The following is an 18,889-nucleotide window of genomic DNA, read 5'->3' on the forward strand; positions in this document are numbered from 1 at the left end:
AAATTCTTTATTTGTCTTGCATAGAAAAAAGATTTATAGCCAACACTAACCATTAGCCTATGCTAACTATTAAAAATGTATCATATCAGAAAAATAAAATATTGATTCCATTGGTTAGTCTGATTTTGTTTTCCTGTTTTGCAGTTTTGGAGGTGACTGTGCTAAGAAAAAGTAGGTTGCTTTTGTGCTTGATTCCAAGATGGGTCAATTCTAGGATAATCACAATTAATCCCAGTTAAAAACAGAAATAAAATTTCTTTGCTCAAGATTCCAGAAAGCCTCTGCCAATCAGAATAGCACTATACAGGTATATTGTTCAAAACTGACTGTAATACTTTAGCTTTGCATAGAGATCACAGGTCGTCTTTTGCAAATTTCTCTTTTCTCAAAAGTATATTATAGTCATAATAATTAATGGAAGGACATAGTTACAGTTCAAGGTTTTCTTTTTTCAGGGAAGGAATAAGAACACTCTCTGTCCAGGGGACTTCCGGTTTGTCGGCTTCGCGAGCGGCAGGGATTTGCGGCTGCGCGATCCCTGCCGCGCTAGCCGTTTTGGGGCTCCGACCCAGACGGATACGGAGCTAGGCTGCCCTGCAGGGGCAGCTGAAGGTAGGGGGATCCGGAGAAGGGTTTGGGGTGTTGCAGACCCCCTCCCGGCCGGCAGAACCCCCTTTTCCCAGGACGGTGCAGCGGCGGTCCGTAATGGCCGCCACAAAGAAGCTGGCAGCCGGGTAAGAATGCGCAGGAGGAAGTGGAGAAAGTGCTTGAGAGGAGAAAGTCTTTCTTGGTTCCTAGGACTCTAAGACATATTTAACAAAATTCCTGAAAAGTATGACTTTCTGAATGATACCTTCGAGAAGAGGAAAAAAGCGGCAGTTTAATGGTGCTGAAAGGATAGCTTACTCTCTTTTTTTACGGAATAAAAAGTGAACATTAAGAGACCTATTTTTTTTAGGTGAAGACTGGCTCTAAGCGATGAGTGGGAAAAGAGAGGACTAATAAAAAAAATATTTGTATGCTAAGATCTTGTTGGAGGAGATGCCTTAAGGATTGAAAGACTAAAATATATTGCAATAAGATTTTAAGAAACAGATTTGGACTTTCTTTTTCTCTAATTGATACTACCCCAGGAGGAGAGAGTGGGAACTCTGTCCTGGTTTGGACTGACTGAGAACTTTGGGATTGTCTTATTTTTCCTTTGGAATATTCTGGCTGTTGTAAGAGAAAAGAAAAGAAAAGATTTATAATGGCTTCTTCTATCGAGGAACTGAGAAAAGATTATGAGCAAGCAAAACAAAATGGTAAAGCTGGTTTGAAAGAAGCCTTCCTTTTTTTTAGAAATGGCGCTTATTAACTATCAACAAACATTGCAACAGATGAAGACAGCAGAAGAAGAACAAAGAGAGGAAGCCATCTTTAATAAATCTCAGAACTCGACCAAGAGGGAAGGAAGAGGAAAAAGAAGAGAAATAAAGGACTTAAGATTTAAAAAAACATTTAAGAAAGGGAAAAACAAGGTGCAAAATCAATATAAGGATGGTAAACAAAAGGGAAGAGGAATACGACAGAGAAGGGAAGCCAGTAAGGCAGAGGCTAGAAGAAGCGGGGCTAGAAAGGTTTGTTGGGGGAAGAAAGAAAGGGAAAAGGTGGAGAAAAGCTACAAAGTTTTGAAATTAAATGAGAAAAAAGAATTTTTTTTTTAGGGATAAAGGATAAGTATAATTTCTTCAAAGAGATTTTGCAAGGTACATAAGATGATATTGTAGTATTGTATCAGAAATAGAAAATTTAAATGGCCAGAGAGTTGATAAGAGATTAAAATGTTGGAATGTTAATAATGATTGGTTTGAAAATATAATATGAGGGGAGATTTAGAATACTAAACTTTAATTAAAGAGTTTATTAAGATTATGGTATTGATGTTATTATAAAACTTTCATTATAGTATTTTGTTTTTAATATTTAAATCTATTGTTTAACTATGTATTTAATTGTTTTAGATGTATTATTCAGTTAGAATGTACCAAGCAAAATCGGATTGGGTATTTTAAAGATTAATTTGATTAATTTAGTGGGGAGATAGAAAGGCATCATACTCTGATTAGTGATTTCAGGAGAAATTTCTTTCTTTTTAAAAGGAATGAGACAAAGGTACAATAGAGAATGGACAAAAGATATAAATATAATGACTCAAATTAAGATGATTAATTAAGATAGAATTAAGAAGAGTGAAATATGTGGAGAAGTTAATATAGAAGACTTAGAATGGTAAATAAAATAAGTAATGATATGTAAGACGAGCCTGAATATAATTGAAGTCCATGAAAAGAGATACCTGGGTCCAAGTTACTTTCCAAAAAGATCTTTTTATGTTTTGTGTGTTGTGTGTATATGTTGTTTTTTTTTGGGGAGAATTAATAAAACCTTGTAGAAATATAGAATGAGAATAATGGTAACTAAGTCAGAAAGAAATAGATGAAATAATAATAATAAAATTGAATAAGAGTAAAGTGAAATAAAGGGAAATTGGATAAGAGGTTTTTGTATGTTTATATGGAAATGGTTTAAAACAGAATTATAGTTTATCTGACTTGTTAAATTTATAATGGAAAAAGGTTTAAACATGTAATGGATAATGATGACTTGTGTGTTTTGAAAATTAATAAAACTTGTTGTTGTTTTTTTTAAAAAAAGAACACTGTCTGTCCAAATGCTAAATTGGGCAAGTGAATCACATGACAATATTTTCAAGCTGCACTCAAGTTTGTGCCATGCATATGTATGTATGTATGTATGTATGTATGTATGTATGTATGTATGTATGTATGGTATTCAGCTTTGTTCAGGTATTTTCCCACGTCATTATAGTTGTGCTTTTAAAATTGTAGCAACATTTCGGCAGAATCTCATCTGCCATCATCAGGCTTCTGTATTGTGTTCGTCTGTGAGTCAGACTTTTACAGTTGTTTCAGTTTTAAATTTGGGGCTAGCCTACTGCTGTGCCAGAATGGTTTTTTCTTCATCCTGATTGGTTGGGAGTCTTGGTCTGTGTTTATTGGTCTTGGAGTTTGCTGTGTTCTGCTTGATTGGTGTTTCTAATATCTTCTGTCTGTTTTGTGGCTTTTTTGTGTGTGTTTTGATTGGCTGGCAACATTGTGTTCCTGTATTGGAGGCTTTTAGTGCAGCTTGGCTCCGAGTAAATGGACGGCTATCATTTGTTAGGAAGCTAGGTTTCATCTGGGTGCCTGGTTGGGGTGTGTTTGAGCTGGGGGTATTAGGGTGGATCTGTTTGTGCCCAGGTGTTTGCCTGGCTAGTGGTGTGGAGATTTTTTTGTTTGTGAGTGCAGGCTTCCAAATAATTGACAGTCTGGTGGAGTCATCTCTTCTATTCATGCTTTCAGGTCTTGTTTGAATCTCTATGGCTTCTCTGATAATTCTGTGGCTGGGCTTTTCTATAGTGGCTAGGGTTTTGAAGTTGATGCTATGACCTGTGGCTTTCATGTGTTGGACTAGTGAGGAAGTGTGTTCCAGCTTTTTTACTGCATTTTTGTGTTCATCCAGGCGGGTACTTATTCTTCTATTGGTCTGTCCAATGTATGTGGCCGGGCATGATGCACAGGGGACTTCGTATATGCCTTGGTTTTCCAGGTCAATTTTATCTTTGGGGTTTCTAAGGATGGCTGCTATTTTTCTGTCTGTTTTGAAGGCAGTCTTGATGTGACTGCCTGTGTAGTATCTTACTGATTTTGTCTGTAGTACCTCTTATGTAGGGCAGGATAGCTGTTCCATAGGTCTGTTCTGTCCTACATAAGAGGTACTTACTACATGTAAGTACCATGAAAACTTAAGAATATATATATATATATATATATATATATATATATATATATGTATGTATGTATGTATGTATGTATGTATATATATATATATATATATATATATATATATATATATATATATATATATATATATATATATATATATATATATATATATATATATATATATATATATATATATATATATATATACCAGCCACATGAGCAAAGAGCCCTGGTTAATGCCACCCACAAACCCAAACTATGGTTAAGAAACATCGATGACACATTTGTGATTTGGCCCCATGGAAAAGAAAACCTAAATAATTTCCTAACATACCTAAACAGCAAAATCACACACCCCAAAATCAAGTTCACCATGGAAATGGAAACAAACAAACAACTACCATTCCTAGATGTACTAATCTACAAAAAAACAGATGGCACACTAGGACACAACATATACCAGAAGAAAACACACACCAACCACTACCTCAACGCCCAATCCCCCCCCCCCCAGCACAGATAAACTCCATGGCCAAAACACTAATCTCCAGAACCAAACGCCTGGCAGACAAGACACACATAAAGACTGAACTATGCACCCTGACTAAAGTACTGACAGCTAACGGCTTCTACAAAAGCAAAATCACTGGCTTGATCCACAAAAACACACTGAGACATAATGGAGACCTAGAAGATGAACAGACCTATGGAACAGCTGTCCTGCCCTACATAAGAGGTACTACAGACAAAATCAGTAAGATACTACACAGGCATCACAAATGAAAGCAACAGGTCATAGCATCAACTTCAAAACCCTAGCCACTATAGAAAAGCCCAGCCACAGAATTATCAGAGAAGCCATAGAGATTCAAACAAGACCTGAAAGCATGAATAGAAGAGATGACTCCACCAGACTGTCAATTATTTGGAAGCCTGCACTCACAAACAAAAAAATCTCCACACCACTAGCCAGGCAAACACCTGGGCACAAACAGATCCACCCTAATACCCCCAGCTCAAACACACCCCAACCAGGCACCCAGATGAAACCTAGCTTCCTAACAAATGATAGCCGTCCATTTACTCGGAGCCAAGCTGCACTAAAAGCCTCCAATACAGGAACACAATGTTGCCAGCCAATCAAGACACACACAAAAAAGCCACAAAACAGACAGAAGATATTAGAAACACCAATCAAGCAGAACACAGCAAACTCCAAGACCAATAAACACAGACCAAGACTCCCAACCAATCAGGATGAAGAAAAAACTATTCTGGCACAGCAGTAGGCTAGCACCAAATTTAAAACTGAAGCAACTGTAAAAGCCTGACTCATAGACGAACACAATACAGAAGCCTGATGATGGCAGATGAGATTCTGCCAAAACGTTGCTACAACTTTAAAAGCACAACTATAATGACGTGGGAAAATACCTGAACAAAGCTGAATACCATACATGTAAGTCCCCACGAAAACTTAAGAATCTATATCTATATCTATATCATCTATATCTATATCTATCATCTATCTATCTATCTATCTATCTATCTATCTATCTATCTATCTATCTATCTATCTATCTATCTATCTATCTATCTATCTATCTATTATAACCAGCCACATGAGCAAAGAGATCCAACAGACGATCATCCCAAGAGAAAAATCTTCCAGATGCCTCAAACTATACGGCCTCCCAAAAATACACAAAGAAGGCATACCTCTCAGACCCATAGTCAGCTCCAGAGGAGCACCACTACAAAACCTAGCTAAACACTTAACAAAGCAGCTACAGGCTATTCACCATTTTCACTATTCACTCAAGTCCCGATAAAAGAAAGTCTTTTATAATACCATACATGTAAGTACCCGCGAAAACTTAAGAATATGTGTGTGTGTGTGTGTGTGTGTGTGTGTGTGTGTGTGTGTATTTTAAACTGGGTCCTTAATTCCCTCTGGCAATTTAAATAGGAGGTACCTGGAAATCTTTGGTTAAGGAGTTAAATTAAACACCAATGGCATTTTCTTTCAAATCACTGGGGGCATTTCCCTACTTTTGTTACTGACTACAGCACTGGCACATATACAGTAGTGGTGTTCAGCATTGCAAATGGTACCCAGATGTGGAAGGGGAAAAACAAGGAGGTAATCATGGCACACCCAGACTCTTCACATTGTTGTATTCAGATTGTGCATTCTTCAGGAAGGAAATGTAATGGCAGATATTCTTATCAAAACTGCTAAGAAGGGCTGCCAATTTATGCTTGAACGTTTATCCTGGACTGAGAACTATTCCTGTCATTGACCTTTGGAAATGCAATGGCATTGGAGGAATATGCAAAGGTGGCATTGATCTAAATTGGGCATGGTCTTTGCGTACATCATGAGCTTGTGCAGAAATTATTGGGTTACCCTAGTGTGTGTGTATACTATGCTTGCTTAAAAACGATACTTAATTGTTCTGGAACCCTAGTCCTTCTTTAAATATGGAGCAAGTGGCCAGTTTTAAGTTTCTGGGTGTTACCCTAAAAGAGGACCTGACCTGGGGTACCCACATTGCAGCCCTGGTCAAAAGGGCCCAGCAGAGATTATACTACCTGAGACTCCTCAGAAAACAACTGAATGAAAAACTGCTGATGACCTACCGCTGCACCATAGAGAGTATCTTAACTTACTGCACCTCTGTATGGTTTGTCAACTGCACAGTGGCAGATAGGAAAGCACTCCAGAGGGTTAACATCATTGGCCAGAAGATCATTGGTTGTCTTCTCCCCTCTTTGGAAGAGCTTTATAGCTCCAACTGCCTTAAGAAAGTTCAAAACATTCTCAAAGATCCATCTCATCCTGGGAACTCTTTTTTTGAACTATTGCTATCTGGCAGACGGTACAGAATAATAAAAACAAGGACAAATAGGCTGAAAAACAGCTTCTATCCCAGGGCAGTAACTCTGTTGAATTCTGCTGTATAGTGCAGTGTTGGTGTGGTGTCAGGGGTTTTCAGTTCAATGTGTGGAGTGCGAAGGATGTGTGTTTGTGTTTATTTTCATGGTCATGATGTGCACTGAAGATGGTGTTTGATTTCGTTGTATGAGGTGCAATGACAATAAAGTAAACTAAACTAAAAGTAAACTAAACTAAATAGCCCTATGGTTGGCTTGTCAAAAGCACTACTGGTAGTTCTCAACTTGCAACAGTGACTGTTCAAAGTTACAATGGCACTGAAAAAAGTGACTTATGACCATTTCTCACAACTTTTATAGCATCCCCATGATCATGTAATCAAAATTCAGATGCTTATGACCATTGCTGTATCTCAATGTCATGTGATCCCCTTTGGCAACTTTTTGACAACAGATGTCAATGGGGAAGCCAGATTCACTTAACAACCAGGTTACTAATTTATCAATGGCAGTGATTCATTTAACAACGGTGGCAAGAAAAATCATAAAACGGGCTCCAGAAAAATATGTTACATTTTAGAAGTAAACATTAAAAGGAGCATCGTTAACTATGTAGAAGCTCAGATAGATAACAAAATATTTTTTTAAAAAAGAAATGCAAAACGGGGTAAGTCCAAGCCCTCGGTTGTATTATCATAACATCGCCAAACTTCTTCGCTTCTGCCCTATCACTTGACGCTTTTCAGACGACGCAATGAGGTCCAAGCGCTGCGCCGCAGGTGCCTGGATTTCTGTCCCCGGGTACAGCTCCGAGGCACCTCTGCGCGCAAACTCCCCTGTGGAATCCTCGCATCCCTCGACGGCAAAGTTTAACCATAATTAAACCAGGCACAACCGGCTAGGGTTATACAACCCACGGAGCCACCAAACAAACCCTCACGCGAGCCCAGCCACAAACCCTCACGCGAAGCTCCTTTGCTTTGGCAGTGACCACACCGCCGACGCCTGCTAAAGGTGTATGCAAGGAATGCGTGAAAAGCGCTGGAGGTACAATAAAAAAATCCCGCCCTTCTCTAGAGTTAGGCTTGAAGGTGCCTGGGCCACTTAACTGGCGGCGACTGGCCTCCTCCGTGTTCTTTTCGGCTTTTATGTGCCATCCCCGCCCGCGGGGGTGAGTTTCTCCCCCTCTGGGAATGGAATCCAGCCGCACGCATTCCTGAACAGGCCGAGGGGCTGCCGGGACTTGTTTGGGCTCAAGCCATCTCGAATGCTTCATTCAGTTGCCAATCTGCCTCTGCCTGCCTTTCCGCCCACCTCTCTGGCCCGGAGGAAGCGGCTGTTGACTGCGGCCATCAGGTGTGCGTCTCGCCTTGAGGCGGGCAGAATGAGTAGGCAAGGTTAGTAAGTGAGGAGGAGAGGGCGAGGAAGGCAAGCGGGCAAAAACGAAGAAGGACCCCTTCAGCTCGGGAGTTTCTTCCCTCTGCAATTAGCCCGTCGGCTGAGAAGTTTTAAGGTAACGCGAGCTCTCGTGGTCCCCTTTGTGAGAAAAAAAAGGGGGAAAAAGCGGCGCGTTTTCCCGATGCTGGCGGCGTCTTAGCGGGTCTTTTGTTTCTCATGAGCGGATGTCAACGAATCCTGCAGCAACTTAAGGCCAAGGATGTAAAACTGATGGGATTGCATATTTGTCTTTTATTTTCTTTTTCTTTCCCTTTCTCTCTCACTTCTTTGCAAAAAGAGCCATGGATCTAAATGGTGCAACGTTTCAGCGTTGATAGATAACAACTTTGAATAAGCACACTCTACATGGTATTTCTCAAGTGGCTTTAGGCATGAGGCCCAAGATAGCATGGGAAAAAGGTTGCTCTACCTTAGTCTCTAACTCAGGATGTTTGCAGAACCCAGCCATTGTGATTTTTTTTCAACAAACAGTGGCTAAAAGTGATATTTTCTCCCTCTCCCATGAAGATGGAGAGATTTCCTGCAGCTATTGCTGTGAAGGAGTAGCCTTGTCCTAGGAGTTGTCTCCTCATTTTCTTTCATTCTATCACACCTGCAGATATGACTTGTGGCATTAGGTCTTGGTTATGGGGATTACCCCTAGGTGGTTTAACTATAACCCAACTGTGATTTCAGATTTCTTAAACTGCTGGCACAGTGTTGTCATTAGACCATTGTTTATATTTGAATAACAAGGTCATTTAAGGTGGGGTAAAAAGTTTTATTATCCATAACCTTTCCTTTATAATTGATTCATAATATTATGTGACAAAGTGCAAGCTATGTGTACTTGAAATATTCAAGTTTCAGGAGAGAAAGAAAGGTGTGGCAAACAAGGGAAGGAAGGATATTTAGAGATGAAAAGAAGCATCAGCATTTAGCAAATCAGTTAAAAGGCAAGAATTGTAATACTGAGAGAAGATATTGTGTTTTTTCAGACTTATTTAGGATATTCCAAATTGCCTGAGGAGCATGATGGACAAGAGATGTTTATTCTGGCACTGAGAAGAATGTGTAAACTTAAAAGGTTTTCTAAAGAAAACTTGGTTTAATATTATTTGGATCTCTGTGGCACGGCAATTAAGGTAATATGGACAAATGCAGTGGCTATTATCTAATCGTAATGGCTATTTTAAATGTTTTAGTTTTATATGAATGTGTGATTTTCAATTTGTTACCTTCTTTCACCGTCAAGGAATAGATATATAGTTCTTTGGATACAGGATTTATGCAGTCTAGTAATGCAGAAACTACATAACCTCAAGGAAACTATGTGTATGTGATGAGTTCTGTGCGCTATGAATCAGCAACATGTTGGCATGTCTGGGATTGATGATTCAAAACATTTCCTTAGAATTCTGGCCCTATTCTCTTAATCTTAGTTAGACTTGGGAGAATTAAAGACCTGCTCATATCTAACTCATAGAGAAATAGGAGTGTCATTTTCACTGCTCTAAGCAATAGTTTGGCATAAATGGCTTTTTCCAATCTGAAGATGTTGGTAAATATCAGCCAGCAGTTGTTAAAGTTCCAAGAACCCAATTTTGTTTTGGTGTAACTAGTTCATGGATCATCCCATGATTACTTCTATACAAATATGCCATTGTGCTGTTTTCATTTTCCCATCCATTCTAATTGATTTGAAGATGATATGCAAATGACTTCAGTTCTGCATAGCTTGAAACATGAAAACAACTCTATGGTGACAGAAGGGGAAATGATAGGTGAAAGGGAGGTAGGAAAAGATGCTTTTTTGTTAGTGACAGGGCAGACTCCTGATAAACGCTGCCATTTCAGCAAAACATCAATTGAGTCATCAGTATGTAGATTTTGCTCCAAGATGCAGCAAACATCATGAGATTGGATAAATAGTGACCTTAATATGAACTAGTGCAAAGATCTCACGTGGAAATGCCTAATTCACAATTTGGTTTGATCTTAGTATATTGTGAACTCCTAGTCATTATGGATTATGACTTTGTAGCTGATTAAACAAACCATAGCAAGATAGAACATGTGTTAATATGATGTGTAAGTCCAGACTATCTCTGTGGCTTAGCTACATTTATATAATTTGAACAAGCCATAATGAACTAGCTTACAAGAAAGCATGATGGAGAAAGTTCAGTCATTATAATAAGCCAAAGTATTATTTGATAGGGACCTAGCAATTCCTGTTTTTCTGTCTTTGGCCCTTTATTTACCATGTAATGTCTTATTGGAAACCATTGTCATGGGAGACAGAGTAAGGGATAAACTTTTAATTTTAATCTATGAATATATGATGCTTCCTTATGTTGTATCATATCATTGATTTTTCTAGCCTACTTCCATTTTCTTTGATCAGTGGTTGCTCTCAAGCATTTCCACTACTCCAAATTGAAGTTGGTTTACCCCAAGAATTCCAAGCTATGGATTCTCCCCACAAATGGAACAGCTCAGTTACTTTGGACACAGAACAAACTGGTCTGTATACTTTGAATTTATCTTTTAACTGTCTTGTCTTGTTGCTTGTATGACATGAACAGAGTAGACCATATTATTTTATCTTCACTCTATTGCTTCTGTTTTTGAAAAAAATATTGCTATAGCAAGATAGTTTGGCTGAACAAGACTGCTGTGGAAATGGAAGCAAAATATACTGCTATAGAATTAAACTTTCTGTGAATCAATTTTTCCCCAACCTGAAATCCTCCAGATGTGTTAAACTAAAGAGTTCTTATAAACCTCTCACCATGAGTGGCAGCCAATTTGGAAAGCTGCTGTAGAACTAAGACTCCTGGAACAACATTCAGTACTGCTTTTTTTCATTTAAATGTAGCAAGATCCAGGGGTAGGATTCTACTGGTTCGGTAGAACCGGTTGTTACGATTCTGTGCAGTTCGGAGAACCAGCAAATTGTGCCCTTGGCTGGCCCCTCTCCTCTCAGTCAGTCCTTACGGTATTTATTTCTTCCTGACGATCAGCTGTTTTGATGATCAGCTGTGCCGGGATCCCCCTTGCTGTCTTACTGCTTCACCCAGAAGGCTTCCCTGAGGCCCAGTAGGCAAAAAGGGGGGGTTGGGGGTGCTGTAAAAAAAAAAGCCACACCACCCAGTCACATGGCCATGCCCAGCTAGCCACACCCACAGAACCAGTAGTAAAAATATTTGCATCCCACCCCTGTTAAGATCTTTGCTTGTTGGTAATTTGATATTTTTGCAATACTTCCTTATTCTGACTGGAAATTTTAGGCTTGAAATTTTATGAAGATTAATGGTATCTCTGAGGCAGAGCAGAGCAGAACAACAGAACAGAACAGAACCGAATTCTTTATTGGCCAAGTGTGATTGTACACAGAAGGAATTTGGCTTTGGTGCATAAGCTCTCAGATAAAAGATAAGTAATAAATCATGATCATAGTCATCGTAGATACATTCATCATGAATCATGTGATACAACATAGTAAACTAATAAATTTTACTCTGAGAATTACAATATGCATTCTTGCATTGTGTTAAGCCAAAAAGTGGTTAACTGGGTTTTGCATCTGTTGTGTGAACCTAGCAGTTATTCAGAAAGTTGTTAAACCAACTTTCATAATGTACAGGCTTCCTGGTAATTTGCCTTGAGTTTTCAATAACTTGTCAAATTCCAATCCCCTTTGTTAAGGGAAGGCAGTTAAAGTTAGACTTCAGAATCAAATAGTGACCCTTGTTTCCACAGTTGTGTAATATATCCATTCCTGCTGGCTATCACTGAAATTGCTAAAATGGTTTTGGTAGAAAAGCAACTATTTGGATCTGTATGTTTGAAGACTTTGGATATGTTAATCTTCTACTTGACTGTTTAGTGCTTTAGAGAAGGCTGTGGAAACTCCTTGAAGAGGGAATAGAAGAACAGCAGGAAGTCCTGCTCAGGCAACCAAACAGCTTATCTTCCTGCTTTGGAAGTTCTTAGAAACTTTGCTCTCTGTTGAGGGAGTGACTGCATGCATTCCTAGTAATTTTGTTCCCTGGAGTAAAGTCTAAGGTGTTTTTTTTAGTGGAGATAATAATTGTAGTTTGCTTAATATTAGGGATGTTGATTTATATTGGAGGGAAGGGCAGAGGGAACTTATGGCTCCTAACATGGTTCTGCTTACTGACTGGGATAGTTAGGACTTTTGGGATTGTAGTTTAGCAATATTTGAAGGGCCCAAGTTGCCTACATCTGTTTGAATAATTATTATACTTTTGTTTGCTTATTGAAGACTTCACATTATTGAGTAGCTGGATTTTCCTTCTATGTAAACCTGTATAAACTCTAAAATGCCCTCCCATTCTGTTTAGTTTGGCCAAACGATGATTATCTCTAATAAGTATGTATTAGGTCAGTGTTTCTCAATCGTGGTCACTTTAAGAAATTTGGGTTTCAATTCTCAGAATTCTGCTTTATCTTGGGGTTGGAAGGATTTTGTAAATGGCTACTATCAAAGTCAATCAAGGCTACAGTCAATCAGAGTCAGATCTGAAAACACTGTGGCATTGCAACATTGTATATGACTATTGTTTTTCTGTATGCCACTTTGGCCCTTGTGCTTCTTCTGTTGTTGTATGATGTGCTAAATTTGATGTAGCAAATTGTATGAATGCTACCATTGTAGTTTGTCCCACAAATCATGGCTTGGTACTAGAAAGAGAAGTGAGTAAGATTAGATTTGGAGACTTGGATGATACTGAGAGTTTTACACGTTAGATTGAGGGCTGAAAATTGCATGAATCATTTGAGCCAGAGAACTGCATTCAGATTATTCCATGTTCAAGACAGGAATAAGAATTAAATGTTTCACCATGAAGATAGGTTTTGAAATAGATAAAAATAGAAAAAACAGTGACAAAATTTAGATGTTTTATCAGGGATGTCCAAGACTTCATATATCTGGTAAGTCTAATAGATGTCTTCAATTAAACTGTCATAATCTCCTGCTTGCACAGCCATCTGAAATGCATTATAATTTGGAATACTTTTTTCTGTATGTCCTTGTCATCCTTGTTGATAATATTTATTTGCAGGTAATTGTTTTCTCTTTTAAGCAGTTCATAACTTGCAGACTATGCTAGATGTGGTCCCTGATGTCCCTTTTTACAACCCTTGGTGCTATTTCTGACTTTAGTAGTTCTTGTCATTTTGAGATGGAAAGCATAGGAAAATTATTATGTATTACATATTATTATTATGCTGTACAGATATTTGCATTTGAAAGGCAAATTGTGATTTAGAGATTTTGTAGGTACACAGATAGCACATGCTTGGAACACGTTAAAACAGCTACATCTTCAGCTTGTGCATAGTCCTTATTACTTTGTGTGCCTTAAAATAGGAATATTATACTTTTATAAAACAAAGAAACTCCCCAAGACTCCCCTCCCAAATTTAATTCTGTGTTCATGCAGAATGTAGGTCTTGGCATTAGGTTATTTGAGGGGCCACCTTGCCCCAACTTCATATGAATGCTGAATGTGAATGCTCCAACACTGGAAGTTTTTAAGAAGAGATTGGACAGCCATTTGTCTGAAATGGTATAGGTTTCCTGCCTAAGTGGGGGTTGGACTAGAAGACCTCCAAGGTCCCTTCCAATTCTGTTATTCTGATTCTGATGCCCATCTTACCAGATCCAGCAGAGAGGGAAAGTTACAGGTTGCATAGTCTAGCGAGTTACATTTAATGGGCCTTAAGCAGCAGCACTCACATTTTGGAATCTTCTGCCCCCTCAGATGAGGTTGGCCTCATCTTTTCTAAGTTTCTGAGGCTTCTTCAAGATTTGGTTGTGTCAGCAGGCCAGGGACGGTGAGCTAGTGAGGTGGTTCTGCTAACATTCCTTCATCTGCTTTTTAAATTTTTTTTACTTTACACTTCCGGTTTGCAGGGCTTCGGCGGCAGGCAGGAATCCGCGATCGTGTGCGGTTTCTGCCTGGGCTCGCCACTGGAGCGTCCCGAGCCAGTCTGGCTTCGGGGCTAAGCCACCCCGTAGAGGTGGCAAAGAGAGGGGAGATCCCAGCAGGGTTGAGGGAAGCCGCATCTTTCCTCCCCAGCTGGCTAAACTCCCTTTCCCAAAGGCGAACGAGCGGGGGTCAGAAATGGCCACCTCAATGAAGCACTTATCTGGAAAAGAAAGTGCAGGAGGAAGTTAAGAAGTGAAAGTTTTGGCTGATCGGGATAAGAAGCAACAATCAAGGTATCCTGGAATTTAAATTTTAAAAAGATACATCGCTCCCAAAGAAGATTCGGAAGCAGCGAATGAAAGTGAAAAGGGAAAGTTTTTTTTCTTTCACTCTCCTTCCTTACGTTGACAGAGAACAGAGATGAATGAGAAATTGGAAAAACCCACTTTGGCATCAAGAGGTAATTAAACTGGATAATTAAATGTCAAGGGGACAATAAGGATTTCTGAACATCAATTTTTTTTTTTTTTTTTTTTGCTGTAAGTGGGAAGGGAGAGGAAAAGAATAAGAGTAGGATTTGGAAGGAGGAGACTGCCTGGAATTTAAAAGAATCTGATTAAATTCTAACGACTTCTAAAAGATACATCTTAACTGGAACTTTGTAACTAAATAGTAACCCCAGGAAGAGAAAGTGAAAAAAGAAGAAAGTGTTAAAAAAAAACAGTTTGTGTGTATTTGGATTGCTTGGTGACTTTGGGATTTTTGGAAACTATATTTGAATGACTAAAAACACTTGGGTGGTTGTTTGAATTTTTTTTTACAATGGCATCACTTGTGGATGAATTGAAAATGGAATTTAAAAAATATAAAGAAGAGGAACTAGAAGGGAAGGGCTGTCTTGGCTCCGTTTTTCAATTCTTAGAAATGGCGATTTGTACCTATGAGAAATTGCAAGAAAAGACTATGCAACAAGAAGTTTGGGACAAAGAAAAAGCCATCTTTGACGAACAAGTAACTTTACCTAGGGAAGAAGGGGGAAAGGGGGGGAAAGAGAATGGAGACTTTAAGACCCCAAAAAACAACCAAAAAAGAGAAAAATAAGGTGAAAAGTGGATATAATGTCAGAAAGCAACAGAGAAAGGGAACACAGAAGAGGGAAATGGAGGTGGAGAGACAAGGGGGTAAAAAGGACAGAGAGAAGAAGCAAGGGAAGAGAAGCTACAAAGGTGTGGTGCAAGATATAAAGAAACAGGACTTATTTAGAGATAATGGGTAAAAATTTAAATTGAAAAAGTGATTCTGCAAAGGTACATAAGATTGTATTGTTATATTTGTATTAAAAATTATGTTAGAAAATTGGAAATAATATATGATTAAAAAGTGGGATAAAATACTCAGTGTAACTCAGCGAAACTTTTGTGAACAAAATAAATGAAACGAAATAAATGAGAGAATTGAACTAGGAAGGAATGGGAACATTTTAATGGTATAATGTTTTAAAATATGAGTGAAGTGGGGGGAAGCAACTATGGAAAGTTTATAAGTGTTCCCATAGAAGTATGATACTTATTTGAAAAGTAATGTGTAAAATGTTTAAGATTTAAATGAATACTAATATTAACAATAGATTTGAATTGGCATGGATTTGTTGTTTTAATTATACTATATATCTATATTTTTTTCTCTTTTTAAAATATAGTGTGTAACTTTAGAATGTACTAAGCAGAATCCGAATGGAAGTTATGTATTATATTAAGTGTTATAAATTTAGGGGAAAGATATAAAGGCGTCATACTCTAATCAGTGATTACAGGAGAAATTTTGTCTAATGAGAAAAGATAATAGACAGCTGGAAACAGGACAGACAAAGAATATAAGTATTATGATCTGAATTGAGATGAAATAAATAAAATAAAATTAAGAAAGTTAAAAGAGGGGAGAAGCTATATAGAAAATGTAGAATGGTAATAAGATATGGAATGGTATATAAAATGAACATGAATTTGAATTTGTGTCTGTACGAAGAGATGTAACCCGGGATCAAGCTGCTTTTAAAAAAGATGTTTTATGTTTTACGTTTTGTTTGTTTCTGTTTGTTTTTAAAAATCAATAAAAAAATTCAAAAAACAAACAAACAATTTTTTACTTTACCTCAGTTTTCTATAGTTTTGATGCTTTGATTGTTACTAATTATGATTTTTAATGTGTTTATTGAATATTGTAAGCTGCCCAGAGTCTAAAAACAAATATACTTTGTGGTGTTTAGTCTCCAATAAAGAACAGCCCTAGGCTGTTTCCATTTTCTGTGCAGAAGTTGAAATCCCCACTTTAACCTTTTGTATACATTATAATAATGTGAAAAATCTAATTCGCAAACTCTAAAAAGCACCTGAAGAAATTAATGTCCTTAATTTCATTACACTCAATATGTGTTCATAGGGCCTGAAGATGGTATCAACCAGGTCCAAAGTCTTTCTGAAGAAGAGGAAGAAGAGGAAGCTTTGTGGGAGAAGATTGAGAGCGTGCGGCACCAACTAACTCGCTCTTTGAATCCAGAAAAGCTGACACCTTACTTGCGTCAATGTCGTGTGATAGATGAGCAGGATGAAGAAGAGGTGTTGAGTGCCTATCGGTTCCCATGTAGGAGCAACCGAACAGGTGAGAGATACTTGGAATTTGCATGGAGGAGAAATTGGTGGAAAGGTTTTTTTTTTGTTTAAAGTACAATACAGAGAGTTAGTTGGTTCGTGCATGAAAGGAAGGGCCTGTTCAAGGGATTCCATCGTGATTCTGTGATAGCTTTAAAAAGCCATGCTAAAGCAGACCAAAGTTTTGTATGTAGCCCAGCAGTTTCTTAACCTTAAGGCTTTATGGAACTGAAGACTAACTTAGATGTTCTCAAAGCCCAGTGAAAAGAAAAACAAAACCCACCTTGTATATTTTTTATTTCTGTTATTATTTCTGTTATGATATTTTTTAAATTTCCCTTTGCTGTTGATGGAGCATGCTAATGGTATAGTATTGTATAACTTTATTGATTGGTCAGCTGACCATAGCAAGATAATGTTAATGTAGTCATTGACTTAAATCTACAATTGGTTGTGATCATTAAGTGAATTTATAACATTTTTAGCTGTGTCACTGAGTGAATAACTTCATTTACTGGTAGTTTTCAGAAAAATTACATCCATAATAAACCATTGATGGGCAGACTCTATTAGGGTCATAACTTGAGAACTACCTGTATTGATTATGGTTTCTTTTTTGTTTAACCTTGCATAAGACCTAAGAAATTTCCCTAATCCTGCTCTCTTGACTTGGCTCTCACATCCTGTGAATGTAAAGGGCCATTGCTGATTTTATAAAGGTTAGGCAAGGGGTCTGCAACCTGTGGCTCTGGAGCTGCATGCGGCTCTTTCATCCCTCTGCTGTGGCTCCTTGTCGCTCAGAACATGCATCATAACCACCGATGTGCAACACCCATCAGCATGCGATTTATTGAGCTTTTCGACCCATTTTTTTTTTGGGGGGAGTTCAAAATGTTTTTGTTGCATGCAGAAATAAAAAAAATGTTTTTCTCTATGGCAGTTCATTGATTTCATAAATGCAACACACTGTAGTTTTTTTTATACATAGCATAAGGGTAAAAAAACGATATATACAGTTTTATCTTAATTTTAGATGTCAAAAGGGTTTTGTGGCTCCCAATGTTTTCTTTTCTGTGGGAAACGGGTACAAATGGCTTTTTGGGTGTTTAAAGTTGCAGATCCCTGGATAGACCACGTGGCCTTTTTACAATTTTTGGCTTTATATTTCTAGAACAGCAATAAGGCTACTGTATTAAATTCTAATTTATGATTTAGTGTGATTGTAAACCAAGCTAATGGTTATTTATTCAATCATGGTTTATTTAATGAGGCAGAATTAAGCACATGATGGCTTTATGTGATATGCAATCACCCAATCTAGGATTCTGGTTGCTAGTCGTTTGTATTCTATCCATGTGATTTTTTTTTTTAAAAAAATCTCTGCAGGACTCCTGATGGATATCCTTCGAAGGCGAGGGAAGCGAGGCTATGAGGCATTCTTAGAGTCCTTGGAGTTCTATTATCCTGAACATTTCACCCGACTGACAGGAAAACAACCTGTTCAGCGTTGCTCTATAATCTTGGGTAAGAGATTGTAAGAAACACACTATTCAGTCAGATTTAGAGAAGCTTTATTCTATTTTGGAAGAAGGAGGGCCTTCAAAGCTCTTGATATATAGTTTGTATGTATGCATAAATTGATGCTTTATTGAGCTTTCTGCTGATATGGAGAATTTTATGTGAGATTGCTTGGCTTGTATTGTACTGAAATTCATATATTTGTCATTTTTGGTTTTGTTTTGAATGCCTTCCTAACATAAAGCGGTTGTCATTTAGAAGATGAGATACTCTAGAACTGGCCTTTTATTGGTAATCAAAACAATCTGCTTTTGAGATTTGAAGAGATAGAAATAGCCACATGGATATTTTTTGGAACTGTTCTTCCAGGAAAATAACAGGAAGCTTAAATTTGTGTTGTAGGCTTATGGATGACATCATCTATTCAGGGCAGTACTATAGAATGCTTCATGATACTAAAGTTATGTTTCTGTATATTGATTAACTGTTTTGCCTTTTCTCTACCGCTTCCACTGATATATCTTTTGTTGCTGTATGTGAATCGATTCCTATATTGTCATAACACTGTTATCTCTGAACAAATGTTATTTTTATTTGA

At 37.9% G+C, this 18,889-nt stretch overlaps 1 protein-coding gene across 4 annotated transcripts in view; it reads left to right on the top strand.

The window, feature by feature from the left end:
- Nucleotides 1-7,806: 7,806 nt before the first annotated feature.
- The window catches only part of CARD10 (caspase recruitment domain family member 10), a 53,056-nt gene continuing 41,973 nt past the window's right edge, over nt 7,807-18,889 (top strand). Inside the window, exons 1-5 of one of the 4 annotated variants that reach the window (XM_026694918.2) lie at nt 7,807-8,238; nt 9,161-9,307; nt 10,546-10,688; nt 16,565-16,783; nt 18,160-18,297. In XM_026694918.2, coding sequence (XP_026550703.2) covers nt 10,634-10,688; nt 16,565-16,783; nt 18,160-18,297 — 412 coding nt within the window. In that variant the 5' untranslated portion in view covers nt 7,807-8,238; nt 9,161-9,307; nt 10,546-10,633. The remainder of the gene's footprint in view (nt 8,239-9,160; nt 9,308-10,545; nt 10,689-16,564; nt 16,784-18,159; nt 18,298-18,889) is intronic. The other 3 variants (XM_026694917.2, XM_087968341.1, XM_087968342.1) reach the window with 3 other exon arrangements.

This window comes from Notechis scutatus, chromosome 6 (genome assembly GCF_049901735.1).
Source record: "Notechis scutatus isolate UNSWTSFEM ecotype Mainland chromosome 6, rNotScu1.2, whole genome shotgun sequence".
Taxonomy (NCBI): Eukaryota; Metazoa; Chordata; class Lepidosauria; order Squamata; family Elapidae; genus Notechis; species Notechis scutatus.